At 39.6% G+C, this 12813-nt stretch overlaps 1 protein-coding gene, 1 long non-coding RNA gene and 1 pseudogene across 3 annotated transcripts in view; 2 read left to right on the top strand and 1 right to left on the bottom strand.

The window, feature by feature from the left end:
• The window catches only part of GNL3L (G protein nucleolar 3 like), a 52974-nt gene extending 47939 nt beyond the window's left edge, over positions 1-5035 (bottom strand). Inside the window, exons 1-2 of one of the 2 annotated variants that reach the window (XM_037153721.2) lie at positions 4844-5035; positions 2614-2679 (exon numbers count right to left, since the gene is read on the bottom strand). In XM_037153721.2, coding sequence (XP_037009616.2) covers positions 2614-2632 — 19 coding nt within the window. In that variant the 5' untranslated portion in view covers positions 2633-2679; positions 4844-5035. Of the gene's footprint in view, positions 1-2613; positions 2680-4737 lie in introns of both variants that reach the window. The other variant, XM_037153722.2, reaches the window with a different exon arrangement.
• Positions 4991-9126, top strand: LOC128627807 (uncharacterized). Its single transcript, XR_008392097.1, has 3 exons — positions 4991-5071; positions 5243-5372; positions 6862-9126. It is a non-coding gene; the product is annotated as an uncharacterized LOC128627807 (long non-coding RNA).
• Positions 9127-10799: 1673 nt separating this feature from the next.
• On the top strand, positions 10800-10919 carry LOC119055542 (uncharacterized; annotated as a pseudogene).
• Positions 10920-12813: the final 1894 nt, after the last annotated feature.

Raw genomic sequence — 12813 nt, 5'->3', positions numbered from 1 at the left:
ATGCCCTGGCTGGGTAGCTCAGTTGGTTGGAGCATCAGTCCAATGTGCCAAGGTTGCAGGTTCAATCCCTGGTCAGGGCACATACAAAAGTCAATCAATGAATGTATAAATAAGTGGAACAACAAATCGATGTTTCCATCTCTCTCTAAAATCAATAAATAAGAAAAATTTTAAAGGAAACCACTTATTAGTTTATCATGCATTATTCAGTTTCTTTATATATTTACAAGTGTACATATATACTCTTATTTCCCCCTATTTTCTCCTGCTAAAGGTAACATAACTACGTACTGCTATTAGCAACTTGCTTTTTTCCTGGAGATCTTTCCATCTAACAGTGTTTCCCTACAATACAGCCTTTCCATATAATACTTCCTCATTACTTTACATTGCCAGGGTTCTTTTGTATGCATATACTCTATTTAACTAAGTAATTAGGGTCTCCTTTATCGCTATCAATAATTTTATTATCACCCAGTGTTAGATGTTCTTATAGTTGATGTTGTTCATTTTTCTTATATTACCTGAAAAAATGATTATTTGCTTTTGGTATTAACATACCAAAGTCTGACTCATGATGATATTTTTTTATGATTATATAAAGTAAATGTATTGATTTTTTTTCATCAAGCCCTACATAGGCAGGACCACTATTCATAAAGAATATAGGATTAAAGTCCTAGAGGAGAACATTGGCAAGAAAATCTCAGATATTTCACGCACCAACTTTTTTACTGGTATGTCCCCCAGAGCAAGGAACATAAAGGAAAGAATAAACAAATGGGATCTCATCAAAATAAAAAGCTTTTGCATGGCTAAAGAAAACAGTATTAAAATAAAAAGAGATCCAACTATATGGGAAAACATATTTGCCAATGATACCTCAGACAAGGGTTTAATCTCCGAAATATACAAAGAACTTACACAAATCTAAGAAGACAAGCAACCCAATTAAAAAGTGGGCAAAGGACTTGAACAGACGTTTCTCCAAGGAGGACATACAGAAGATCCAGGGACACATGAAAAGATGCTCAATATCACTAAGCTATCAGAGAGATGCAAATTAAAACCACAATGAGATACCACTTTACACCAGTCAGAATGGCCATGATAAACAAAGCAACAAACAACAAGTGTTGGAGACGGTGTGGAGAAGAGGGGACCCTAATCCATTGTTGGTGGGATTGCAGACTGGTACAACCATTATGGAAAACAGTATGGAATTTTCTCAGAAAACTAAAAATGGACCTGCCTTTTGATCCATCAATTCCACTGCTGGGATTATATCCTAAGAACCTATGCACTCCAATGTTCATAGCAGCACAATTTACAATAGCCAAGAGTTGGAAGCAACCTAGGTGCCCATCAGTAAATGAATGGATTAAAAAAATTGTGGTACATATACACAATGGAATTCTATGCAGCAGAAAGAAAGAAGGAGCTCCTACCCTTTGCAACAGCATGGATGGAACTGGAAAGTATTATGCTGAGTGAAATAAGCCAGGGGTTGAAAGACAAATACCATATGATCTCACCCTTAACAGGAAGCTAAACAACAAAACAAACAAGCAAGCAAAATAAAAACAAAGACACTGAAGTAGAGAACAAGGGGACAGTGACCAGAGGGGAGAGGGGATGGAACTTCAGGGAAAAAGGGGGATAGTATAAAGGACACATGGACAACAACTAAGGGGGGTGGAAATGGAAGGGAGGTGGGGAGCACTGGGGGGGTGGGCTGGGATGGGAGTAAAAGACAGAAAACTGTACTTGAACAATAATTAAATAAATTTTTTTAAAAATCAAACAGCAGTCCTTTTTACATACTTGTCTTGCTTTTGGGAGCTCAGAGCTAAATTTTAGGCTCATTCATATGAACTAGATTTTCTTACAGATTTGTTTCCTATTTTGTATGATTTCTAATTATATTTTTTATTATAAATTCTTTGTTTTATACCTTTGTTAACAAAACACACTGTAAATGAATGGAATATACTTTTTAAAAAGCTGAAAAAAATAAAGAATACAGGACTAGTGGGGTTATCTGATTCCCATCCAGTCTACCCAGTGTGCCACCCACAGTGCCAGGCACTGTTCTAAGTATCTTACCTATTTTAACTCATTAAATCCTCAGAACACTATTAGGCAGATACTCTTATGCTATTACGTAAGTACTATCATTATCCCATTTTTCAAGTAGAGACTGAGGTTAGGTAACTTGAACAAGACCACATAACTAGTAAGTGGAAGACCTAAGATTTAAACTCAGTCTGGCTCCAGAGTCTGTGCTCGTAGCCATCGGTTCAATTTATGGTACCAAAAGAAAAATGGTACAATGTGTTATGGTTCCAGGCAGTGTGATAATAGTATTTACTGCTCTTCACCTCAGATCAAGTCACTTAACCTTGCTGAGCCTCAGTTTCTCATCTGTAAAATGAGAATGAGGGGTAAAGGGAGAATTACCTCACAAGAAATTGTGAAGACAACAATGATACTATATATAGAATACAGACAGAGTGACCTGGTACATTCTGGGCAATTTTTTAAAGTTGCCATGAAATACTATGAATATCCATTAAAGCTTAGAATTGGGAGGGGGTGGTACAAGAAACTCACTGTGTCTAAGTTTCATCATGATGACCAGCTTAAAAGGATATAGGTTCAAATCTGCAGGCTTTCTTCCTGTGAGAATGGAAGAAGACCAATTTAAAGACAGGAGTGGGAAACTACAATGCCACAATCCTCTAAACCCCCAAAAGGCAAAATAAAATGTTAAATAACATGATAAGGAAGCCCTAACAATTACAGAGACTGAGAGAGGCGACTACACTGAAGCTGGGGTACACAGGAAGGCAGTGTCACACCACCCAAAGGGAGGCTAGGTCCAAACCTCTCTTCCTGGGTGGAGTCAATGCCACAATGCATCATCATAGGGGGCCATTGGTCCTCAATTCTCCACCCTGTAGGTTAGAGAATAGCACTGAACTTCTCTATGCTGTGGGGAGTATGCAAGGACAATCTATTTCTACATCAGGTATTAACCTAATGTAGAAATAGATTGTAAGCCCCTACCTTTTCCTAAGTAGGAGCTTGTGTCTCATCTACCCTAAAAGGGGGTAAAGACAAATCCCAGGAAAAGGGACCTCAGAACAAGGTGTATTTATCTGTGTCTATGTGGACTGAGAGCAATGCAAAATCTTGGGGGAGGGGAGAAAATCTGTGCTTGTGTGTAGGTCTGTTCCTGGTGACTGGGAAGGACAGAATGCCTTCTGTCCCTCTACTCTGAAGTGCAGAGGAACTGGGGAAACTGGTACAGTGGTTGTATGCATCTTTGCTGCATAGGGGAGAAGGGTGGGTCTGTCCTTCCCTAAGTTATACAGATGATGGTCCTAGGACTCTTTACCCTGAGGTGGTCTGTGAGGTGGAACTGATATGCCTGTCTTTACTACAAGGTAACATTAGTACCACACTAACAAAGGGGAGAATTACAGTTTTGCATGATTAAGGCCTGCACCTTGCCTGCTGTGGGCTATTCTAGACCCTTCCATGGGAGGTGGGATGGGGAAGGTCTATTTATCTTTAATATGGGTTGAAGTCAGCACTGTAGAACACTGAAGGGAATAAGACCTCTGCCTTGCTGCACTGGGGGGTAAGGGTGGAGTAACCCAGCTATAAATTCAATGGATTGGTTCTTACACTTGCAGGGTAAGGTGGAAGGGTCCTGTGTTTTTACCCTGGATGTTGAGAAAGAGAACTAAGCTCCCCTACCTTGAGTAAATGGGGAGCCCATATGCACAAACTGTGAGTGATCACTGATGTCACTGCCTCTCAACACTGAGGAGAGGGAGAGCTCTCTTTTCCCTTGCAGTCTCCTCTTTGCTACAACTGATTATTCTAAATCCTTGCCGAGGGGATGATCTCTGTCTACCTCGTAACAGGAGAACAAATCTAAACCCCTCTATCCTGGGAGTCACACAAGGCAGATCTGACAGCCTCTTTGTGGGTCTATTGCATTTTGGTGTGGGGCATTTTGGGGGATGAGCCCTTACAAATTCAGTAAACCAGCACCTCCTTAAGGAGTGGTTTGATTTTCCACATGGGTACTCACTCTTAGACTAGGAGGAGGAGTAAATCTCTACGGTTTGGGGTAGGCCGAGGCTTGTGCCTCCAATCACTTGGGGAGGTGGGGGCTTTTGTCTATTAGTTACACCTGAATGAGGCTAAGAGGTGTCTAGGTCTTCACACGAAGGGAAGGATGTTCCTTTTCCTCCCTCTGTATATTAAATTACTGAGCTCCACTATATTGGTGATCGGCTAAGGGTAGGTGCAGAGGGAGATACATCAAAGCCTCTTGTCTTAAGCTAAGAGAAGAGGTGCGTCAAGGTAGATCTGTGTACGCCTTAGCGCCCGGAGAGGTCTGCACCTGTCAGCCTCCTGCAGAAGAGACACCAGTGGGGTCGACATCGCCACACCTTCCGACAGGGCCGGGGGGAGGGGGGGCGGTCTACACCCAGAGAGTGCGTAATGGAGCCTCACTATCATGAAGGGGGGTCACTCGACGCTTCTCCACACAAGCAGGGATCTAAGGCTCTACATTGTGTACCGGGTCTACAGCAGTCTAAATGGGCTGGGGCCATGCCCCTCTACCCCAAAAGAGTGCATCGGGGCGCATGTCCACGTGCGCAACGATCCCTGCCCTTCACCTGGGCCCTTTACCCTGGAAGGGAGCTGGCTCTTTACCTCTCTATTCCTGGATGGAGTGCACCTCTTCTTTCACCTTGAATAGACGACCCTCCTCGCGCGGCCGGCTGGCTCTGTGCTCACCGCTAAAAGAGTCATCTCTTACCTCCACTTCCGGCGGGGATCTGAGAAAAGAAAACAGCGACACAACACTCTTGGCCCGGAAAGTAAGGCTCAAGCCGCCGGGTTCCGACTTCCGGATCCCAGCCTCCCAGGGGCAGCTCCGCCAGCCTTGCGCCATTGGAGGTGGAGCTTCGGATTGACAGCTCGAGCCCGCCTGTCCTTTCCCCGCAGTCACGATGACATGACCCCGCCTTCCTAGCTGGCCCGTAAGGTAGGAAACAGTCGAGGAGGGAGGAGAGAGGTGGGGATGGGAGGAGGCTTAACGGCGTTTTGACTGGTGTGGTCCTATAACCTATTATAAACCAAAACCTTCTCTGCTGTCCTCTACTTAGGCCTTAATACGCTTGTTCCGACCTTTTTTTTTTTTTTTTTTTAACACCAGGAGACGACCGTGACTGCAACAGACAAGAATGGGGATCAGTGCCTTTGTCTATATTGGAAGATGGCGACGGGCAGGGTGTGAGAAAATGGCCGCCTGAGTCACATGTCTTGCCGAGTATCCCTCACCTGAAGTGAGTTGATTAGCTGTTCCCAGCAACCATCCTGGCTTCCAGAACCCCAGACAAACCAGTAGGCAGTCACTTCCCTGCTCATTCTGCAGTATCTAAGATTCTGGCCAGGCCCAGGAGCTGAACACCTGGAAGCCTCTCCCACCCGTTTGCCCTCTTCCCCCTCCTCCTCACTCCATCTCTTAGGACCCGGAGGAGTGCCTTCAGAAGGGAATAAATTTTGTATCTCCGCAAGTAAGGGTTTCTTCCAACTATCTGAAGAAGTTCTTGACCTGGATGTAGAATGAGGTCTCCCCCTAAAAACCATAAATATAAGGTTGAAAATGTATTTCTGACTATTTAATTCCAGCTCCTCCTTTTCCTCTAGCCTAAACTTTGGGGTGGGGCCGAGCCCCTCTAACACCAAGGTTTGTCCCCTCGCCTCCACCAAATCCAGGCGGAAAATGACACCCTCTGCCTAGTTATACGCCTTGCCTTACGTACACAGGACTCACTGCCCCAACATCGATGGAAGGCTTCTAATCTTTCACCATAGACAACACACAAAACTCCTGTGGACCCCAAACCAGCCCTGGTCACCTTCACTTTTACCCCGGGGGTTAGCAAACCTTCTGTTTCTTTAATACCTAACCCTTGTCACTACTAAGAATTTTCACAATGGATTTAGAAACCCAAGACACTTTGTTGCACTTAATCACTTAATACTGGAAACATTTACATAGCTGAATCTCTACAGGAGAGTGAAATCCTTAAGACCAAGGGCTATATATCTTGGAACCCTCAACAAGACCCAGCACAAAACTGGTATGAGGCAGACTTAAGCAAATGTTTGTTAAATGGGTGAAATTATAGGCCTACCCCACAAACCAATAAGAAGATGGATATTTTGGTGAATACCATTGGGAAATTTGGCTCACCATAAGGAAAAAAATAAAACTGGATCCCTACTTATTTTCATATAGGAGGGTTGAGAATATTTTTGTAACCTAGGACAGGTATGTATTTTTAAACAAAGTTTCAAACACGCAAACTATAAGGAAAAACTTGTGATGAAATTTTTCGTGGAAGTGAAAATTGGTTTTATTACTTTGGAAAACAGTTAGAAAGTATCCAGAATAGTTGAAGGTAGCCCTAGAACCCAGCAGTTCTACTGTCATAGATGTATATATGTGTGTATGTGTGTATATCCATCCCCTAAACTTTTAAGTCCTAGAGATATACATATGTGCAAAGAGGCATGTGCAAGAATATTCATTGCAGAACTGTTTGTAATAGAGAAAAAATTTTGAACAATCTAAAAGTTCACCAACGAGAGAATTGATAAATAAATAGTGGTATAGCCCCAACGGAATAATATGCAGCAGTGAAAAATGAGACAGTTGCATGTATCAATACAGATAAATTTTAAAATCAATGCTGAGATAAAATACAAGTTCTAAAAGGATACATAAAGTTTTTAAAATATTTTATTTATTTATTTATTTATTTTTAGAGAGGGGAAGAGAAGGAGAAAGAGGAAGAGAAACATCAACATGTGGTTGCCTCTCATGTGTCCTCTACTGAGGGCCTGACCTGGCCCGCGACCCCAGCATGTTCCCCAACTGGGAATTGAACCTGTGACCATTTGGTTCACAGGTCAGCACTGAATCCACTGAGCAACACCAGCCAGGGCTTCTGTGTTTTCACATATTTGATGAATAGCTATTACTTTAGGGAGGTTTTTTCTATTCTTTAAATTCTGTTTCAACTCTTACTTCCCATTTTTATTTCCCTCATGTTTTTACACAAACGGTGAGATACTAAACATACTGTTATACATGTTGCTTTTTTCACTTAATAATACTTCTTGGAGATCTTTTCATATCAGAGCATTAGAGAGCTGCCAGTACATATAGAAAGTCATTGTATGAAAGCGGGTGGAGTACTTCCTCAAAATGTTATATTATGTGGATGTACAATATTTTATTTAATCACTGCAGTCCCCTGTTGATGACTGCTTGGGTGCATTAGACATTTCATACACACATATTTCTGTAGGGTACCTTTGGCGGATATTGCCAAAAATTTCCTAACGTTGGCGTACCATTTTGCACTCACCATCCATGGATGAGGTTATTTGTTTCACCAAAGCCTCACCAACGAAGTGTATTCTTAAAGACTTCTTCTATTTTTCTGTCAGGTTGTTGGCCTTTCTTTGATTTCTAGAATCTTGTTATATAATTACAATGCTTACTACCAGCAATATGAATGTTAAACTGTGAATGATATCCCTTCTCAGTATTTTCTCCCAGTTTGTCATTCTTTTTCTTTGCTAATGAATTTTTCCAAGCAAATTATATTTTTATATAAAAAACTATCTGTGTTTTCTTTTATGAATTCTAGATTTTGAGGAGATAGTTTTGCAATGCATTGCATTAATGACCCCAATTTGTCATGTGTTTCTGTATCCACACCCTTTGGTATTTCTCTCCCATGCTAACTCTGAGTTTGACCATATAACTTGCTTTAACAAACAAGATAATATCAAACTTGATATACTTGAAAAAGCTCTTGCATATTCTGCTTCCTCTCTTGGAACCCTGCTACTGCTATGAGAACATATGCAGGCTAGCCTGCTGGAGGGATGTGAGACACACGTATGAATGAGCCTGGTCCTTCCAGCCAAGGCATCTTATAGCAGCCAGTCTCCAGCCAAGCCACCAGCTCAGGATATAGCCCACTTGAGATCAGCAGAGCCAGATCCATATTGTAGAACCTCCCAAGTGGCCCATGGACTTGTAAGTTTTGGTACATAAATGTTCATTTTGGTTTTTTATACAGCATATTGTGGCAATAGTCTTCCATCACTGTTCTTCCTTTTCAGAGATATCCTGGCTGTGCTTGCTTGTTATTTTTCCACTCAAAATTGAATTCAGCTTGTCTAGTTTCAAGAGAAAATTATATTTTAAAGACCTTATATTAAACATGAATTATTTTGATATCTTCATAACTTTGAGTCTTCCTATTGAAGAATGTGGGATGCCTATCCATTTGTTCCTCCCAAGTTTTATAAAAGTTTTCTCATAAAGATTTTGGACATTTCGCCCTGGCTGATGTGGCTCAGTGGATTGAGTGCTGGCCTGCAAACCGAAGGGTCACTGGTTCAATTCCCAGTCAGGGCACATGTCTGGGTTGCAGGCCAGGTCCCCAATAGGGGACAGTCAAGAGGCAACCATATATTGATGTTTCTGTCCCTCTCTGTCTCCCTCCATTCCCCTCTCTAAAAATAAATAAATAAAATCTTTTTAGAAAGATTTTGGAGATTTCTTTTCAAGATTTTTCTAAGTATTTGCTATACACTGAATGTTTGTAAAGTCCCAAAATTTATATTTTGAAACCTAATCCCCAATGTGATGGTAATAAGAGGTGGGACCTTTGTAAGATTATTAGGTCATGAGGGTGGGGCCCTCATGAATGGGATTAGTACCCTTAGAAAAGATGCCCCTGAGAGCTCTCTTGCCCTTCCACCATGTGAGGATACAGCTAGAAGAAGGCAGTCTGTGAATCACGCACGAAACAGACCCTCAGCAGACATTGATTCTGCCTATGCCTTGATCTTGGACTTCCCACCCTCTAAAACTCTGAGAAATATCTGTTGTTTATAAAGCACTGTCTGTGGTTCTCTGTTACAGCAGCCCCAGTGGACTAAGATAGTATTTTATCTTATTTGTTACTCTAATAAATGAAGCTTTCTCTTCCATGAGTTCTATATATTAATTTTATAGCGTTCTACCTTACTGAATTATCTTGTTCATAGTAATTCTTCAATTGGTTTCCTTGGGTTTTCTGGCTATACAATCTTATCTATTAAAAATGATAGCTTTGCCTCCTTCATTCCAATGGTATACTTCTAATTTCTTTGTCTTTTCTAGTTACATGTCTTTTCTAGTCTGATTTTAGTATATGAACGCTGCTAGTGTTTCCTGGTTAAGTGAAATGATGGATAGTTGGATTTGGGGACACATAAAAACATGCATGCACAGATGTAATTATATCAAGGGAAAAACCATATGTTCCTCTTTTATTGGATGTTTCAAAGGTTTATTTACTTATTTAATTTCTAGAGAGAGGGGAAGGGAGGGAGAAAGAGAAGGACCGAAACATAGATTAGCTGCCTCTTGTATGCATCCAGACCAGCACAAAAACTGCAATTCAGGCATGTGCCCTGACCAGAAATCAAACTGGCAACTTTCCGCCCTGTAGTTCAATGCCCAACCAACTGACCCACACCAGTCAGGGTAATTGCACATTTTTAAGTAAAGAATGGCTGTTGAATTTTGTCAAATGATTCTTTTGCATCTCTCAAAATAAGATTTTTTTCTTCTTAAATTTAAAATGTTAGACATTATTAATGAATTTCCTAATATTGAATGATTCTTTTGGGGGGATTTACTTATTTATTTTTCAATTACACTTGACATTAACTTTTATTTTTTATCAGTTTCTTTTTTATTTTATTTATTTATATTTACAGAGAGGGGAAGAGGGAGGGAGATAGAGAGGAAGAGAAACATCAGTGTGTGGTTGCCTCTCATGTGGCCCACACTGGGGATCTGGCCTGCAACCGAGGCATGTGCCCTGACTGGGAATTGAACTGGCAACCCTTTGGTTTCCAGGCCAGCACTCAATCCACTGAGCCACAGCAGCCAGGGTGATATATTAGTTTCAATATGGAATGCTTCTTGCATTCTTAGAATTAACCCCACACAGTCATGGATTTTGTTTGCTAATATTTTATGGAGGATTTTGTATTAATACTTTTAAGTGAAGATTGCTTTATCATTTTCTTCTTCTTGTGGAATATTTGTCAGATTTTGATAGCAATGTTATACTCATTTTATAAAAAAAGAATTTGAAAGTGTTCCTTCTTTATCTAGGCTTAGGAAAATAAAAATAGCATTCAGATTATCTACTTTTTCAGCATTAATAGACCTCTCCTGTAAGAGCATCATGGTCTGGTACTTTGGGGGGAAGGTAACTCTTTAGAACTATCTCTATTTCTTTCTTGGAAATCAGTTGATATGAGCTTCTCTCTTTTAGAATCACTTTTGGCCCTGGCCAGGTTGCCCAGTTGGTTAGAGCATCATCTGGATACACTAAGGTTGTGGGTTTGATCCCCTTCCCAGGCAAGGCACATACAAGAATCAACCAGTGAGTGCATAAATAAGTGCAACAACACAATGTTCTCTCTTGCCCTCTTTCTCTCTCCCTCCCTCCCTCTCTAAAATCAATAAACATAACCTTGTTTGAGGACTTTTTAAATAAATAAAGTTTTTTGAAAAGAGTTGGTTTTGGTGTATTTTCCTAGGATGTTTTCCATTTCTTCTAGGTCTTTAAAACAATTTGTATAGAGTCGTATGAGGAAGTCTTTTATGCTGTTTAAAATGTCCTATCCCTTCTTGGCCTTTTGGGTAAGATCAAGTGTAGTATCTGTTCTTATCGCTTTAAAATGTCCTCATACTATGGCTATGTCCAGCTTTTCATTTCCAAATTTGTGTAGTTGTGCTTTTTCCTTTTATTGATTATGGTATTTAATGGCTTATATATTTCTTTTTCACAGAATTGGCTCATCTATTAGTTCTGCTGTTATGTTTTCTAACTCCTTTATTTGATCTTTTCTCTTTGTTAATTCTTTCCTTCTATTCCCCTTAAATTTATTTTGGTTTTTTTTTCTAACTTTTTGAGTCAGATGCTTGCTTTTTCTTTTTCCTTCATTTTTAATGTAAGTATTTTAAGGCTGTGGACTTTCCTCTGACCACTACTGTATCCACAGATTCTGATATGTAGTGTCTAGAAATTATTATTAATTATCATTATTAATTATCATTATCATTATTGTCTATAAATTCAGCAACTTTGGTTTGAGTTTCCCTTTTGACCCAAGAGTTGTTTGATAGAGTTTTGAACATATTCAGATGAAAGATCCATTTTACATTGATTTCTAGTTTTATCCACTTGTCATCAGAAAACATTGTATTAGTTCCACTTTTGAAATTTACTGAGATTTACTTCTTAATATTGATTTTGTTGTTTGGGTTTTCTACATTCTCATTGGTTTGTTCTTCTTGTTGTTGATTAGACCTGTTCTGGAATGAGAAAGATGAGTTAAATTTTTCCTGTTTTTAGTGTATTTCCATCCATTTTCTATTTCTTTTCGTACTTTTTAACATTTCAGATTTGTAAGACTGATGTTATTTGGTACAAAAAAGGTATAACTCTATATTCTCATTGTGGATCGTGGCCTTTTTGCCTCGATTAATGCTTTTTTAATAATCTTTTTATTTTGAAATAATTTTAGATTTACAGAACAGTTGCAAAGATACCCGTCACCTAGTTGCCCATCATGTAAATATGTAACTTCATTTTCAAAACTAAGAGATTAGGTCCTGGCTGGTGTGGCCCAGTGGATTGAGTGCCAGCCTGTGAACCAAAGGGTCACTGGTTCAATTTCCAGCCAGGGCACATGCCTGGGTTACCGGCTAGGTCCCCAGCAGTGTGTGTGTGAGAGGCAACCACACATTGATGTTTCCCCTCTTTCTCGCTTCTTTCCTCTCTCTGTAAAAATAAAGAAGTAAAATATATTTTTAAAAAACCAAACATATTAACATTGGTACATTGCTATTAACTAAACACCAGACTTTATTCAGATTTTTGCCTTCTTTTTTCTGTTTCAAGATCCAACCTAGGATCCCACACTGCATTTAGTCATCACATCTACTCCCATCTGTGACTGTTCCTCAGTCTTTCCTTGTTTATAAGGACCTTGACAGTTAACTGATGCCTTTCATTCTGAGGTTTCAACTCGTCTGATCATTAAGACTGCAACCCCTGCTTTATTTATTGGCATTTGACTAGTGTACCTTTGCCCTTCTTTATATTTTTAACATTTCTGAATAGATTTGTTTTAGTTGACTCTCTTGAATACAGCAGTTGGGTTTTGCTCAGTGATCCAATGGAAAATGTTTTTCTTTAGCTATTTATACTTACTAATACAAAAGATGTTTTGCTGTTAATATAGTCATACTATTTTAAGTATTATTCTTTTTTAGTTATATCTTTACATATTAAAGGCATTTTACCATGCATTCTGTTCTGTTTGTTTTTAGTTACCCTAGCATTTCTAAAGAAAAGTTTTTATTTTGGTCTCATGATTAATTTTAGGTAACTTATTTTTTATTCCTTTTTTTTTCTAGTTGTTTATTGCTAAGGTAAAAAAATATGGTTGACGCACTGGCCAGGTTGCTCACTTGGTTAGAACAAGTGATACACCAAGGTTGCAGGTTCAGTCCCCAGTCAGAGCACATACATACAAGTATCAACCAATGAGTGCATAAATAAGTGGAGCAACAATTCAATCTCTCTCTATCACTCTCAATAAAATTTTTTAAAAAGAGGAAATGCTGTT

Source organism: Artibeus jamaicensis, unplaced genomic scaffold (assembly GCF_021234435.1).
Source record: "Artibeus jamaicensis isolate MK-2021 breed Jamaican fruit bat unplaced genomic scaffold, CSHL_Jam_final contig_1410, whole genome shotgun sequence".
Taxonomy (NCBI): domain Eukaryota; kingdom Metazoa; phylum Chordata; class Mammalia; order Chiroptera; family Phyllostomidae; genus Artibeus; species Artibeus jamaicensis.
Note: the sequence above shows the minus strand (reverse complement) of the source record. Positions and strands in the feature narration are given on the sequence as shown.